The 18,220-nt window shown below is 24.6% G+C and overlaps 1 protein-coding gene across 1 annotated transcript in view; it reads right to left on the bottom strand.

Annotated features, from left to right (window-relative positions):
- Nucleotides 1-18,220, bottom strand: part of LOC111676448 (dorsal-ventral patterning protein tolloid) — a 55,962-nt gene that overhangs the window by 24,105 nt on the left and 13,637 nt on the right. Inside the window, exon 2 of the mRNA XM_046950146.1 lies at nt 2,859-4,190. Coding sequence (XP_046806102.1) covers nt 2,859-3,873 — 1,015 coding nt within the window. The 5' untranslated portion in view covers nt 3,874-4,190. The remainder of the gene's footprint in view (nt 1-2,858; nt 4,191-18,220) is intronic.

Consider the following 18,220-nt stretch of genomic DNA (forward strand, 5'->3'; position numbering starts at 1 on the left):
TTGGAAGAATAAGTATGTTGAACTCTTTGTTGTGCATGGTCAGCAGGTTGGTAGAATAAGTATGTTGAACTTGTATGACGTCAAGATGCGGAGCGTGTTAACTTGGATGTAATTTCACACACACAATGAATATAAAAATATAATTTTACTTTTTGATCTACTTAGTTATTAGTTATTAGTTATCTTTTTTGCTGGGTTATTAAAATAACACATTTTAATTTATTTAAAGTCTCTCTTCACTTAAGTGAGTGTTTGTGTAAAGGTATGTAAAGGAATTCCTTTATTTTTGCCCCTTAAAAGTATGCAACAAACAAACACTTCTAAATAATTTAGGTTAGTTGTAAAAATTTCTATCCTTCTTTTTGAATTTTTGCCAGTTTTTGTAATGATGATGATTGTCTCTAAATGATAAATATTAATTAACACAAAAAGCATAATTGTCCTTTATGTCAAAGTGTGTATAAAATTGTATGTATGAGTTTGTGAATGAATATACAAGTGTATGTTTATTCTATTCTATATTTATTGTATTCCTTTGAGTCTGTATTTATATATGAGTCTGTGTTTATATATGACTCTCTGTCTGTTCATATATTTATATCTCTTTGTGTGTGTGTGTGTGTGTTTGTATTGTTTATATTCCCTCTGTGTAAAATGTTCTTTTATTCAAAAGTTTCTAAAGTAAAGTTTTGGTTATAAATGACCTACTTGTATTCTGGTTTGAAAATATTTCCTTTTCTTTTCTTCTTCTTTTCGAAACTTTATTTTAAAAGGAAAATAACCAAAAACATTACATTCAGTCTCTGGTGGTAAAAATCATTAACAATAACCACATTTTTATTATTATTTTTTTTTTGTTGGTGTTGTATATTATTTAAAGATATTAAAGGATTAAGTAAAGTTTAAATAAGTATTTACAAACAGACAGTTTATACTAGCCATGCAAAATATTTATTATGTATTTGAAAGTGTATACCAGTTTTATTTTAACTTTTTTTAATGGACTTACTTTTCTGTAATAATAAATAAAATATTTATAAATTTAAAGTAAATAATAAAATACCTTTTAATTCATTTATTTTTTGATTTATTTTACAGATTATTCTCTCTTTTAAGGGGTCAGTGCCTTGGTATTAAATAAATATTTGTTTTGCGTAAAATAAGAAATTATTTTGTAACTTATTTATATAAATATTTAAAAGTCATAAGTGGTATTTAAAAATAGAATAGAATTTATATGTACTTTGTACATATTTTAAATCAAACAATTTATTAAAAAAAAAAAATTCAAGAATTTTTGTTAGAAAATATTTAAATTAAATTCTAATAAATAAATGAATCTTAATTTAATTTATACCTTTAAAAAATTGCTTTGAAAATACCTTTCAATTGTTTTAAAAAATGTTGCATTTGCTAAAGTTCGTTATGTTGAATAAAGAAGTGATTTTGAGTCAATCAAAACAAAATTGTTCCTATAGAATATTGTAGTCTATAGAATATTCTCTAACTAGACTTAATACTTGACTGTTGTCTATAGTCTTGACTATAAAGCAGTTTATAGTCTTGACTATAGAGCAGTTTATAATCTTGACTATAGAGCAGTTTATAGTCTTGACTATAGAACTGTCTATAGTCTTGACTATAGAGAAGTCTATAGTCTTGACTATAGAGCAGTCTATAGTCTTGACTATAGAGCAGTCTATAGTCTTGACTATAGAGCAGTCTATAGTCTTGACTATAGAGCAGACTATAGTCTTGACTATAGAGCAGTCTATAGTCTTAACTATAGAGCAGTCTATAGTCTTGACTATAGAGCAGTCTATAGTCTTGACTATAGAGCAGTCTACAGTCTTGACTATAGAGCAGTCTATAGTCTTGACTGTAGAGCAGTCTATAGTCTTGACTGTAGAGCAGTCTATAGTCTTGACTATAGAGCAGTCTATAGTCTTGACTATAGACCAGTCTATAGTCTTGACTGTAGAACAGTCTATAGTCTTGACTAAAGAGCAGCCTATAGTCTTTACTATACAACAATCTATAGTCTTGACTATAAAACAGCCTATAGCCTTTTATACAGAACAGCCTATAGTCTTGAATATAGAACAGTCTATAGTCTTGACTGTTGAACAGTCTCTAGTCTTGACTATAGAACGGTCTATAGTATTGACTATAGAACAACATATAGTATTGACTATAGCACAGTTACAGTTTTGACTATAGAAAAATCTGTAGTATATAGAACAGTCTATAGTCTTGACTAAAGAACAGTTTATAGTCTTGACTATAGAACAGTTTATAGCTTTGACTATAGAACAGTTTATAGTCTTGGCTATAGAACAGTTTATAGTCTTGACTATAGAACAGTCTATAGTCTTGGCTATAGAACAGTATATAGACTGTACTACAAAACTGTTTATAATCTTGACCATATAAGAGTCTTCAGTCTTGCCTATAGGACAGTCTTGGCTTTATAATAGTCTATAGTCTTGACTATAGAACAGTGTATAATATAGTTTATAGTGTATTCAATATTCTAGTCTATACTCTAGTCTATGGTGTAGTTTATAGTGTAGTCTAGCCTTCCCCACATTATTATTGTAAAAATAATGTATGAAAACTTACTAAGATCGGGGTTGCTTATTGAGAAAAGAAATATTTTTTTTTTACTTTTCGCAGGCTATTTAATGTAACTATACCCAAAAGTTAAACCCCATATCTGCCGATATGTTATTAACATTTCATAAATCTTTTGCAATATTTAGCAACAATCTTTTAGATCATATTCATTAATATCCTTTAAAGAAACCCTTTTTAAAACATTAAATTTTTTTTCACAATTTAAATCAACTCTCGCTTACCCGCTTTACATGGATCCATATCAATGTCATTTGATATTTTCTTTTCGAATTTCGTACTCAACAAATCCTCTATAGAATATTTGCTGTGATGTTTATGCCAGGGTATTTGGGAATAATATTCATCTGCACTTATAATGGCAGGAAATGGTGAATTTTGCTTGAGTTGTTGATGATCACCACCAGCATCATCATTAACTTTAATGAAATCATAATTGTTTTGCATGTTGTTGTTTTCGTTGTTGAGTGAATGTTGATGATGTTGATGGTGTTGAGATGTTGGTGATAAATGTTGATGTTGGTTGCCATAATGGCTTTGGTGTTTTTGATGATGATGATGCTGCTGATGCTGATGATGATCAAAGTGCTGGTGTTGATGTTGTGGATGTCTAGTATGTTGCACTTGTTGTTTTTGTTGTTGTAAAATATTTTCTTGTAATGAAAAATTATTTTCAGAATGCGTAGGAATATTTCTTCTGCTGTCTGCAGTTATGCTGTTAATATCTTGAGCATTTGTATTGTGGCTGTTTGTACGATTATTTGCGTCTGTGTCTATGGCAGTATTTAAGGCATTCATAGTTGTGGTGGTGCTGGAGGATGCTGTAACAACCTTCAATTCCCTCACCACTGGTAAATTGTATAGTGATGTTTCTTGTAATTCTATTTCAACTGCTTCTTCTGCAGCCTCGGCCTCCTCCTCTTCATCTGGCGATAAATGCTGTAATTTTTGTACAGATGTTAAGGACGTATCTGATGGCAATGAGGACGATGACGACGATGATGATGATAATGATGATGTTCCTGCTGTTAAAGGTACAAATGCTGGTTCTAATGTTGCTGCTGCTGCTGTAACTGACGCTGTGTTAGTGTTGACATTTAAGTGGGCACTTTTCACACATGATGCTGTAACTACAACAAATATTGTTGTAATTATAAATGCTGCATAATTTCGTAGGTTGGTGTGGCGTCGTCGTTGTTTTCTTCTTAAACTGTATTTTTGAAATTTTAATTTCTCCATAATGTTGTTTGAAAAAAACACTTTTAATTATAGTTGCTGCCGTTTGCGTAACAATATCAATATATTAATTTTAATTATTTTTATATTAAGAAATTCGTTTACTTAGTTTTCATTGTATTGTTTCAATCAATTTATTAATATTTGACTGTTTTAGTTTTCTTTAATTAGTTAATAAAAATGTAATATTTAACTTTAAGCTGCTCATGTGTGTTTTTTAATTAAAAAGTGCAAACAGATGTAAAAATATTCAATATACGTCTTTTTTCAGTTAGAAATTTTTCATTTAGTAGCCAACCATAACAGCTGAAAAAATAAATCTATAAAGAAAAATAGACAAAAATATAGAAGAGATTAAAAGAAATATTAATTTAGGTATTGTGTGCCAAATTTGATAAAAATAACTTCTTTGAAGCAATAAATTGAAACCTTAAAAGATTAATATTTTTGGGACAAAAATTGTAGCCAATAAAATTAGAGAAACCTTTAAATTTAACTTAAAAATAAAGAAAATTCGTGATAAATTGTAGAAACATTTGAAAAAAAATGTATAAAAAAATATTAGTATATGTTTTATAGAAATTTTGGATTTTATATTCTTTTTAAGAACGTTTGTGTATAATTCCTATTTTACAGAAAATGCACGATAAATTCTTCAATTAAAAAAAATTGTGATAAATTCTATAATCGAGGAAAACTTGTTATAGTTCGTGATAACTTTTTGTTAGTTATTTTAAAATAAAAAATTGTGATAAATTCTCTAATTGAAGAAAATTCGTAATAAATTTATAAAAAATATTTTTTATAAATTTATTACGATTTTTTATAATTTTTTATAAAAGTCTTAAAACTAGTTTTATATAGAAATTTCGCAAAAAGAAATTGTATTTATACAAAAAAGTAGTTTTTTAGAAAAATTCTATTTGTAGATACTTCGTGATAAATTCTCTATAATCTCTAATAAAACATAAATATATATATATATATTTTTTTTTATAAATTTTATGAAATTTTTTTTAATTATTTATAAGAATGAAATTCGTGATAAATACAAAATGTATTTATAAAAACTTTTATCATAAATCTAGAAAATTCCTCTTTTTAATACTTTTTAGAAAAAGTCTTAAAACAATATTATTTTATAAAAAATTTGCGATGAATTCATCATTCATCATTTAAAGAAAATTTTAAATAAATTCTTTATTTGTAGAAAATTCGTGATAAAAAAAATTATTTTTTTTTAAATTTATAACAAATCGCAAAAATATAATGTTTTAAAGAAATTTTTCAAAATAATTTGCATTAATATAAAATTTACACTTAGTTCTTTTAGAAAAAGAAATTTGCGATTAATTTCACAAAAAATCTTATAAAAAAGATTATTAAATGAAATTATAAAAAATAAAATAAATTATTATTTTATAGAAAAATATAAAAATAACACTTAATTCTCATTCTTAAAAAAATTATATAAAAATCGTTTTTTTTATACAAAAATTACATTTAAATTTTATTTAAAAAAATCTTCCATAATTCTTGTTTAAAAGAAAATTTGCAGTAAAATTTTAATTTAAAATAAATTTGAAAGAGATAAATTCTTTATTAAAAAAATCGAGTTAAATTATTTATTCTAAAAATATTCGTAATAGATAGAGAAATTATTTTAAATAATTTGCACATAATTAACTTTTTTAGTAAATTCACAAAAAAAAATTCGTTTTATAGAAATTTATTGATATATTTTTCTAAACAAACTACTCGCCATAAGTTCTGTGTTTATAGAAAATTTTCACTTAATTCTCATTTTTTTAAATTAAAAATCGTGTTAAATTATTTATTCTAAAAATAATCGTAATAGATTTAACTAATTTGCGATAAATTCTAAAAAATTTATTTTATTAACCAAAAAACTAAATTAATTTTTTATTTTTAAATATTTTTGCACATAATTAACTTTTTTAGTAAATTCACAAAAAAGGAATCGTTTTATAGAAATTTTTTGATATATTTCTCTTCCTCAACAAATTACTCGCCATAAGTTCTGTGTTTATAGAAAATTTTCAGTTAACTCTCATTTTTTCAAAATTTTATATTTTATACAAAAATTGCATAATTCTTCAAAATTTCTCGTTTTAAAGAAAATTTGCCAAAAAAAATCTTTATTTAAAATTAGTTTGAAATAGAAAAACATTTTTCGAAGAATATCATAATCAATTTTGCTAATTTGTGATAAATTCAGAAAATTTATTTTATTAAACAAAAAATCGCCATAAATTTTGTATTCATAAACAATTTATGCACATAATTCTCATTTTTTAAAAAGTTATGAAAAATTTTAGTTTTATGGAAAATTTGTGACGACTTCTTCTTTTTTAGAAAATTCGTAATAAAGTAAATTTGAAATATTAATCAATTAAAAAATTTAAGTTGTCTTTATCAAGAAAAATCCTGCAGAATTTTCTATTTGTTGGAAATAAACAATGAATTCTTGAATATTCTTCATAGAAAATTCGCTTTTCTAACAGAGTTCTAATAACTTATAATTATTTAAAGAACCAACTTGTTAAAATTTTTGTTATTAGGAAATTTGCGATAATTTAAATAAAAATAAATTTCCTAATATATTCTCTAATCATGTAAAATTTGTTCTCTACCATAGAAACCAAGCAAAAAAATGTAATACTTCCAAAAGAATAACATTTATCACCACTTGTGATAAATGGAAGAGTGATTTCTGTGGAAGAGATGTTTATTGACGTCCAAAGAAGCAAAAAGAATCAATTTTTATTTTTTTTTTTATAAAAAATAATAACTTAAAAAAATACTTCCTAGGAATTACTTCAGATGTAGTGAATTTGGAATCAAACAAAAAGGACACCCTACGTATGACAAGCCTGTGTTAAAATCATAACTTCTTCAGGTCATAATCAGTACTTCCATGGAGTAATTTCTACTTTTTTTCGCTTCTTTGGAAGTTCTTTATTTTGCTGGGAAAAACTTAAGAAATTCTCTTTTTAAAGAATATTTCTCCAACACACTTTATTAAAAAAAATTGTGATAATATTTTTTATGAAAAATTCATGTTGAGTTCTATATTTGCTCAATCAAATACATGCTAACAACTTAAAAACAAAATAAAGCGAAATTAGAAAAAAACATCCTTTAAACTTCAAAGCAACAAGCGAAAAACACACACACACACAAACTTAGCTAAAGACTGTAAATTTTTAATATTTCTTTTGAGTTTTTAATAAAACTGAATGTCTATAATATTAAAACGCATTTCATCTATTTTCTCCCACCAATACAACACATAGAACATCAGAAGTTCTATTCATATTCATAAAGATGAGGAGGAGAAGGAAATGGTTGAATGATGTATAAGAATATAAATTCCATTGAGTGTTTTTTTTTTGCAATTTATCAATATATTTATTGTTGAATTGTGGCATTTAATATGAGCGATCATATATTTTACATTTATTTAAACAGAGATATTTACATGCAAACAAAGCATAGAAATTGAAAAGTCTATTTTGTTAAAAAGAGAGCAAACTCAATATGAATAATAATAATAAATAAATAAAAAAATATTTAATTTATACTTTAATCATTCATACATATTTATACACACATATATGTAACTATATACATATGTGTCGTATGTATCAAATAATAGAATTTAATTCATAGGAATTATCTCTTTATTACTATACTCGTACTCGACCAAAAAGGTCTGGGTCATTTGATTTTCAATTCACATATAACAATCGCATTCACCATATAAAGACAATTGAGATGTGTGAGAGTTTGTTTTGAAAAAATGCATATTAATTTTATTAGTTGATTTTATTTTTATTCGCCTAACTTAATAATTCAGAATGTGTTATGTAAAGGGTTTGTTAAAAAGTGTAACAAAAATTTTTTTCTGGTAATAAAAATTATTCTTTGAAAATTTAAAGAGAAAATTGCGAATATAAACAATAATTCCATTAATTCACAATTTAAGCCAAATGCTCACTAATTAGTTAGTTAGTTAGTTAGTTAGTTAGTTAGTTAGTTAGTTAGTTAGTTAGTTGGAAAGGAGAATGTATACACATCAAATCCGCAGAAATACACCTAGGCCTCTATCGGGCCTGTTGTGCGCTCCTTAACCAATGCAACGGGTGGGAATCGAACCCACCACCTCCAGTCTAGCAGACTAGATCACTACCCACTAACCTACCGGAGGCCATATGAAATAAGAGAACATTTCTCTATTGCAGAAAATTAACCATAAATTCTCCATTCATAAGAAATTGGTGAGAAATTTTATATTTTTTAAAATCGTAAAAATTCTTTGTTTAACCAAAATCGCAAATAAATCCGGCTAAATTTTTAATTTACATTTTTATCAAATATTTATGAAGTTTATTTTTTAATTTTTGGGAAATTATTAATAAGTAAATTATTTCTAAATTCTTTTTGTGTACAAAAATCGCCACAAATTCGTTATAAATTTTCTTCTTACAGAAAATTCGTGAAAAATTCTCTAGTTTTAGAAAACTGTTTAGAAAGTCTTAATTCTTATAGAAAATTCTATATTAAATCTTTATTTGTCAGACACTCGTAAATAATTATAATTGAAAATTATTAAATTTAAAAAAAAGAATCGTTATAACTTCTTTGTTAACAGAAAAAGATAAATTTTTATTTTTTATTTATTAAATTTCGCTACAATTTGAAAATTAATAATTTTTTATAGAAAAAAATAAAAAAATACTCAAAACATTTTTACAAGAAATGTTATTGTAGTAAATTTATCGAAAATTATTTTTTAAATAAAAAAGTGTTATAATTTATTTATAATATATTTGTGAAACGTTTCCCACTTTAAGAAAAATTTGCAAAAATATAAAGAAATTGTATATTCCTTTTTCTTAGAAATTCGCAAGTAATTCTCTATGGAAAAGAAAATATAAGGAAAGTGTAAAAAATGAGAATAGAAAAGGCAGAGATGAGGAGTGAGAGAATCACTGAGAAGAAAATACAGGCCATGGAGTAAAGAGACTACCTCCTGGTGAGTGGCAATTCCGAAGTTCATAACCATTCCCTTGAACGCCATAATATGTTTAAATTGAAATTTCGACAATTTTGAGAGATTGGGGTTTCTGCCAAAACAGAGAGTCTGTTTATCACCCTCATTTTGACAACTCATACAGAAATCATTAAGCGGAAGACCAATGCGTCTAGCATGATTTCCAAATTTTCAGTGTCCATTAACAATCGATACCAGCTTTCTCAGTTGTAGGTTTTGGAGTCGGAAATTGATTTAATTGATTAATAGAATTTTTATAAAATTCTTTATAAATACTCTTTATATAATAAATTCGCAAAAATTATGTTTAAACATAAAAATTTCTCTAAAAATTCCTTATATTTTATAATAATTTTTAATCAAATTTCATTAATTTAAAAAAAATAAAATTCGTAGAAATTAATAATAATTCTCTATTTAAAACAACAATTCTTTAAGTAAAAATTTTTGTTTAATTAGTTTTATTATAAAAAAATTGGAAGAAATTCTTTACTTACAAAAAACGAAATTGGTGATAATTTTTTTGGATTTTTTTAAATTTTTTAAAATTCTCGATAATATATCTTTATAGATGGAAAACTTTTAAAATTCTATATTTTAAGAAAATTCGTGATAAATGATGGGAATTTTTTAATAAAATTTTATTATTTTTAGAAAAATTGCAATAAAATTCTTAGAAAATTTGTCATAAAATTTTTTGTTTGTAAAAATAATTCCCTATTTAATTTATTTTATTGTAAAAGAAAATCGTGAGAAATTCTTTACAAAAAAAATTAATTTTGCATATTTATAATAAATTTGTATTAATTTTTTTTTGTTTGATTTTGTAGAAATCACTATAACTTGTGAATTTTTTTTTAAATTCGCGATAAATTATATTTATAGATAAAAATTCTGAAAATTCTCTATTTAAAGAAAATTTTTAATAAATTCTTTATTTATTGGAAATTGTTAATAAAATTTAATTATTTTTTAGAAAAATTACGAATTCGTTAAAAATTCATTGTTTGTAAAAAATTCGCGAGTAACATTCTAATTAAAAGAACAACTCTTGTCAAAAAAAAAACTGTTTAATTAATTTTATTACAAAAAAATCGTGAGAAATTCTTTACTTACAAACAAATTTTGCATATTTAAAGGAAATTCGTTATATTTTTTAGATTTTGGTAAAAAAAACTACAAATTTTTATAAAATTGGCGTTAAATTTTTTATAGAGAAAATTTATAATTAATTATTATATATAAAAAATTATTGAAAAATTCTTTATTTAAAAAATATTCGTGATAAATCCTCAATTTAATGAAACTTTTTAATAAAATTTTATTATTTTTAGAAAAATTGCAATAAAGTTTGTTTTGAAATTCTTCGTTTGTAAAAAATTCATAAATAATTCTCTATTTAAAAGAACAATTCATATTTCATTATAAAAAAAAATTTGTGAAAAATTATCTTCTTACAAAAAAAATGTTTGCATAATTGTAGAAAATTTTAAATAATATTTGATTTAATAAAAATCACTATAATTTATGAAAAATTCTTAAAATATTCGCAAAAATTCTTTTTATATAGAAAATTGTTAAAAAATTAAAGAATATTTTTGATAAATCCTTATTTTATTAATTTTTTTTATTTAAATTTTATTATCTTTTAAAAATAAGCATTAAAAATTAGTTTTTGATTAATTTTTACACTTAACTTTTTTGACACTCCTTAGTAGTTTATATATTCTACAGAATTTACATTTCATTGTTATGAAATCAATCAATTTCTAGTAAACATCTGTATTTATATGTCAAAATTGATATTTTAATCAATTTTTTTTTTTAATAATCAGGGAAGTTACAAACTAATATAAACAAAGCAAATTCAATTCGTTATTGAATAAATTACAGATTTATTATTTATTGCTTATTTTCAGACTAAGATAAGAAGTTTAATTATTATAGACAAAATTTATGTTTTAGATTTAAATTTAATTTAGATTTAATAAAAATTATAACTAGTATTTAACAATTTCCTATTTTTTTTTTTTTAATCTGGTTTTCTATTTCCTGTTTTCCTCCTATCACAACAATATTATTCAAATACTTTTGCACTTAACCTAAAAAAAATAATGAAATTTATTTGCATTATAATTAAATCTCCACAAAGTAAAAATACAATTAAATAAAACTTTTAACAACCTCTTTTAATTCCAAAACAAACCCTGCACAATAAATTCCAATTAGAGACAGAAAAAAATTCCCAACAGTTTAATATAATTAATACAATGTTATTAATTACAATACGTTTTTTTCCATTTAGCTTAGATAAATTTCCCTATAATTTCATATTTTATCTTATTAAAAAAAAAAATAATGAGAAAATTTACAAAAAACATTAATAATAATTTTACCATAACAACAAAATTCCTAGCAAAGAAAAACAACTAAAATAAATTATGCTAATACGTTAACAATTAATATTTTGAAATATGAGCAAAAAATATTCAAATAAATCTTTATTATATTAAGCTCTTTAAATATGAAAAAAAATAAATTCTACAATTAAATAGCAATTTGCAACAAAATTTATATAATTATTTATTTGTTTTAAATTCTAATTGTTTCATTAAAATAATACACAGACATTAAGTTAAAAAAAACGCAACAAATTAAAACAAAAATGTTTCTAACTAACAAATGATTTGTAACATGTTCAAAATGCAGCAGATAGAGAGTGAGGAAGTATTTGCCAGTAAAACCACCATTTACATACATATTACACATTCCTTTTTTATAATATTTAGTTACAAACATTCATTCATACTAAATTCATTCACTCTTTTCTTTCATGTATATTTATTTTTATTTTGTAGTTATTATTCTACTATACAGATTTTATAGCAAAAAAAACAGAAAAAAAGAATCCAAAATGAAATGCAAAGAACAAAAAAATGTATCAGCATCAGCTTAAACAAGCAGATCCAACGAAAGAACTATTTAGTCAGCCATTCAATCTAACCAACCAACCAACAACATTCTATACTGGCTGCCAAACGATGAATATCTTATTTTGCAAAAGCATCTGTACAATACAATACAGTGTATCAAGATTACACTGTTTCCTTTTCCGTTATTTTAAATTAGAAGAATTTGTTGCATACTTTTGGGATTCTCGTTTGTTTTTTATTTACTTTATAGATTGAAGAAGTGAAAAGTCCAGAATAAAAACTAATTTTAATTTGAAAAGACCCAAAAAATAACTAGTTATAGAAGTGCTTACCCTTATTTAAAGGATTTATTCCCAACTGCTATTCAAAGTGACAGAAAGACAGTGATTTTCGTCTTTCGAACGAGAGTGTAGATAATTATCAATTTAGTGTAACCTTTGCAAAGTAGTGAGTTGACACTTCGTATAGGGTGACGATTGACTTTCTAATAGGATATATACAAGTTAAAAAAGCTCATCACCTGGACAGTCGCTGACTAGAGCTAACCCTAAATGGAAGGTTAAGAAAGTAATTCGAACCTGTCCGACCGAATGTACTCGAGTCATCTGGACTAGGGGTAACCCTAAATGGTGGGTTAAATAGGTAGTTTGGGACTATCCGACCGAAATGCTGAGATGCTGTCAATATAACAGTTATTTTCTCAAAAAATCTAAAAACCATTTTTTTTTTTAAATTTATGAACAAAAATAATATTTCCCCTATAAAAAGTTCTGTATAACAGTTTTAACTTGACAAAAAATGATTGTATAACAGTTTTTTTCTTAAAAATTTTCTTCTAACTATTTTTTGTTATGTTTACCGTATAACAGTTTTACCAATGTATATTTTTAACAGTTATTAATTAAAAAAAATTTCAACATCATTAATTTGTTATAAAAAAGTTTTTCGTATGATAGATTTTTATAACAGTTTATTTTAACTATATATTATTACCATTATTTGATTTTTATTAAACTTGTTGTGTATAACAGTTAGCAAAAGCAAAATCTGTATAACAAGTTAACTTTTAATTATTTTCTATTTAATAGCTTTTTTCTTAACATTAATTTCTGTACAACCGTATTTCTCTTTCACAATTTATAATACATATAAAATTTTTTATATAACAGTTATTATAGATGGCCCATAATCTGTGTATAACAGTAAATGGTGTTAAACAGAAAGTATATAAAATGTTTTTTTAAAAACGACAGCAAAGTTTCCGAACAATGTTAAATGAAATTAAACCAGGCACACATACACCACCTGTGGCCAAAAACATTTAAAACCAAATGAGGTTTAAATCAAACTGTAACTGTATATACATGAAGTTGTATTGTTTGCTACAATTGTTGTTGCTGCTGTTGTTATTACTTTATTTTTTTTTTTTGCACATTTTTAATGAAACTACTACTACTACAACAAGGTATACATATGACCGGCAATAACAACTGCTACTACATAAATACAGACATTCATTCATACTCGTTTATAGCAAATATTTATATGTTTAACAACAATGCGAAAAGTAATTTTATATAACGACCCATACTCATCAAGCACCAGCACTCTAAAAGAGTTTTACTTTATTGTTTCTCTTCTTTTTTTTTTTGTTATTTTTCGTTTTGCTCTTTTCATTTCCCCAACATCATCACTTACATTTAACTACTACAATTCTTTTGTTCAAACCTTATTTTAATTTACAAAAAAAAAGTACGAAATTAAATCTCATATAATCATGCACACAACCCCTTTGTGGTGGCTAAAGATTTTAGTCAAAATAAAAATGTATAAAAATATTTTCCATGAGGAAAACAAAAGAAAAAATTGTATAATTGTTAACAAAATTCTGTTGGTTTTTTTAATTTTACTTTGCCAAATACTCTTTAAAAAAATAACAATAGTTGTGTTGGGAAAACTGACAAAAGGGATAAGAGCTTAAAGTACTAGAGAAACTCGAAATGTATAAAAAAACATATCTTTTCTCTCTTTAAAAAAAAAAGTCACGATAATTATGAATTATGTATTGTTGTTGAATGACCATAAAGAAAAACTCACAAACAAACATACACATATAAGTTAGTTGGTATTTATATTTTCCCTATACTACCAATATATGCATGTATGTATGAGTGTGTTGTGTGAAAGTTTTTTTTACTTTTTTGTTGCTATTTTGTCTGGTGATTTTGTTGTTTTTTTTTTTTTTTTTTTTTTTTTGTTTCTCGGTATGCGTATACGTAATAAATATTTAACAAGCAATTAATATTAAACATACGCAGTGTGGTTTATTATTTTTATTAGATTTAAGGTTTCAGCAGTGTGAGCTATTTTTTAATCGCATTTTTTGTGTGGCTTGATTTTATTAAATATTTTGTTGAAAGTTTTTCTATATAATATAAATTTTTTTATAAAAATTATTCTTTTCTTTGTAAACATTTAAGAAAAACTTTTATTTCCTATAATAATTACACATGTTTTTTTTTCTTATCAAAATTTAATTTAATAATTATTCATTTAAAAATTTTATATAAAACCATTTTTATGATGAAAATGTTCAGTATAACAGTTATTTTCTTATTTTTTTTCAAGTCCGAAGAAATACACTTAGGCCTCTATCGGGCCTCTTGTGAGCTCCTTAACCAGTGCCTCAGGTGGGAATCGAACCCACCACCTCCGGTCTACCAGACTAGAACACTAACCTACTGGAGGCCACACTATTTTTTCCAGTAAACTAGTTATTTTTTAAATAAATTTTCTATTTCTCTTCAAAATGTTCATTAAAGTTCATAAAGTAAGAAATATTTAAAAATGTGCTTAGTAGAACAGTTAATTAGTTACTTGTGCGCTCCTTAACCAGAGCCTTAATGGCAATCGAACGCAAATTCTTCAATGTACTAAACTAAAACACTAACCACTTATCTACCGGAGGATAGAAGAGCTACTTTCTAGAGAAAACTATCTGTATAACAGTTTTTTTATAAAAATGTAAAAGATATCCATATAACAATATCTATTAAAAAGGACTTTATAAATGTTTTATCTATTCTACTATTATCAGTAGAAAATTTTCTATACAACAGTTTATTTGTAAAAACAAATCTGTCTGTATAACAGATTAAACTTTCTGTATAACATTTATTACATAAAAACATTATGTATAACAATTATTTTGTTTTAAAATTACTTTTTAAACATAATTTTATTAAATATTTTCTGCATAATAGTTTTTTTTAATCTTTAGTATAGCAGTTTTTCTCTTAAATATTTTCTTTAAAATTTTTCAAAAATATTTTTTTTTCAATTTTTAATTTTGGTATAACAGTTTTTCTTAAAAAAAAAAGTTTCTGTATAATAGTTTTTCATGTAAAAATATTTTGTTATAAAAGTTATTCTCTTCGAAATGTTCCATATAACAGTTTTTCAATCAATCAATCAATAATAACTGTGTATTTTTAAAAAATCTTCCATACAACATTTACTATTTATAACAAGAACTTTATGTATAACAATTATTTTCCCTGTATTTTTTAGATAATTTTCGGTATTACAGTTTTCATCTTCAAAATCGTAAGTATAACAGTTTTTTATCTTAAATGTACTCAATATAACAGTTTATTTTCTTTAAAATTTTTCATCAATTTAGTATTTCTCTGGAAATGTTTGTGATATTTCTTACAAATTTTTAGTATAACAGTTAAACATTTATTTTCTATGAAAAAGTTTCTCTTAAAAAAAATAATTTTTAATAATTCTCTTAAGCATTTTCTAATAACAACTTTTTTCAAAAAGTCGACTTTATTCACAATACTAATTTCAAAAGTTTTTAAGCCGATCACTGCCAGCCAGTTCTAACTTTAACCACAACTATTTTGTTATCACAAAAAAGCCTACAGTTACAACTGTTTGTATTAAATATTTACAACAAATATTGCAACTTATTCTTCCCGTTCTCTCTCTCGCAATTAGTTTTAATGCTGAATAACAAAACTTTTTTAAAAAAATAAACAAGAAAATAGTATAAAGTAAAAGTTTAAATATCTCAACTTATCAACACATTTATTAACAGCAACAACAAAACAACGCTCAAAACTTGATATTTTTTAACAAGCTACCAACAAAAAAAGAAGAAGAGCAAAGCAAAAACTTGTCCATCATTCTTAAAAACAGTATTTAATGTTATATATTGCATTAAACTAAACAAAACCTCTTCCTTCTCCCCCTCCATCACTACTTAATAAATAGTATATTACAACAACAGCAGCAAAAATTACTTCAAAAAAAGGGGTTGTTAATTAAAAAAAGGCAAAAAGTTTTTGCCATAAGTACTAGCTAGATAAGGGCAAAATACGAAGACTTTGACATTTTTAGCTACAATCAAATAAAAAACAGGAAAAACTTTTCAAAATGGAAAATTTTACTCATAGTTGTCACAATTTCATTTTGCTTTCATTATTTTCTGTTAATATTATTTGTTTAAATCTTTAATTTAAATCCGTTTATCTTAGAGTACAAAAAAATATGTCCTGCAGCTTAATAGTTAATTAGTCTTAAAAATTGTAATAATTATATTTATTTAAGATGTATTTGTTTTAACTCTATCGTAAAACCTCCCTTAAGTGTTTATTTACTTTAGTATTTTTGTATATATTTTTGGGTTAAAGTAAAATCTTTTTGGGTTTATTTTTTATTTATTTTTGTTTCTGCTTGTTGCCTTCTTTAATCCTTGTGTATATTTACACACACACACACTTTCATAAACCATACCACATTTTAAGTTTTTATTGGAGCCTTCAAGGAAAATTGTCTAATTAGGCCTTTTTATTTATTTATTTTCTTTAGATTTTTTTCTATTTGTCTACCTCTTCCACCCCTCTGTCATATTTTTCGATTTTATTACATTTTTTGGTTTTTTTAACACATAAAAACCAACCCACGCACTAATCTGTGTGTCTGCACGTTTAACTTATTCATTTACACATACGTATGTATGCATACATATGCTAGTTTGTGACTGTGTGTAGTTAAGAATTTTAAAGGAATGATTTCTGAAAATAAAAGTTTTAGCAATTTTTACTTCAGAAAGTTTTATTTATATCCTACACCTCTAGTGTTTATAACGCACACAAATATATTTAGGCCATACATCCAACTTAAGTTATGTCATGTCGGTCTGTCTGGCATTCTGTCTGGAAGATTGTCCATGTAAACCTTGTGCCACTATTTTCACGATATTTTGATAAAATTTTAATTATATTTGTATTTCGGCACAAGGACAATGGTTTAATTTGGTCCATTTTCCAACATAGCTTCATACAACTGGACATTCCGTGTTGGGTATAACTACCACTATCCCTCCAAAACCACAAACCACTTAACAAGCTTCCATTATAAAATTGACTTATAACCATGAAGTTATACCCAATGAAGTTTATATTTAGCTTGTACGGAAATTCTTCTTGTTTAATTTATATAGGTTTTGTAATACTACAAAGAATTGAGAATCATTATCCTAAGGAATGTGAACATGATCTCGAAAAGATATTTGTAACAGTGGTATCATTCGAGGGGCCAAAAATTTCCTTGTTTCAGCAAAGAGCTAAAGAAATCACTAGTTTAAATATCTGTTACTAAACTTGTAGACATTAAGGTGGTGTATTTTTATGTTTAATGTCAACTAGTTAGTTGGTTAGTTAGTTAGTTAGTTAGTTAGTTAGTTAGTTAGTTAGTTAGTTAGTTAGTTAGTTAGTTAGGTAGTTAGTTAGTTAGTTAGGTAGTTAGCTAGTTAGCTAGTTAGCTAGTTAGTTAGTTAGTTAGTTAGTTAGTTAGTTAGTTAGTTAGTTAGTTAGTCAGTTAGTTAGTTAGTCAGTTAGTTAGTTAGTCAGTTAGTTAGTTAGTTAGTTAGTTAGTTAGTTAGTTAGTTAGTTAGTTAGTCAGTTAGTTAGTTAGTTAGTTAGTTAGTTAGTTAGTTAGTTAGTTAGTTAGTTAGTTAGTTAGTTAGTTAGTTAGTTAGTTAGTTAGTTAGTTAGTTAGTTAGTTAGTTAGTTAGTTATTTAGTTAGTTAGTTAGTTAGTTAGTTAGTTAGTTAGTTAGTTAGTTAGTTAGTTAGTTAGTTAGTAAGTAAGTTACTTTGTTAGTTAGTTAGTTAGTTAGTTAGTTAGTTAGTTAGTTAGTTAGTTAGTTGGTTAGTTAGTAAGTTAGCTAGTTAGTTAGTTAGTAAGTTAGTAAGTTAGTAAGTTAGTAAGTTAGTAAGTTAGTAAGTTAGTAAGTTAGTTAGTTAGTTAGTTAGTTAGTTATTTAGTTA

Source organism: Lucilia cuprina, chromosome 4, assembly GCF_022045245.1.
Source record: "Lucilia cuprina isolate Lc7/37 chromosome 4, ASM2204524v1, whole genome shotgun sequence".
Classification (NCBI taxonomy): Eukaryota; Metazoa; Arthropoda; class Insecta; order Diptera; family Calliphoridae; genus Lucilia; species Lucilia cuprina.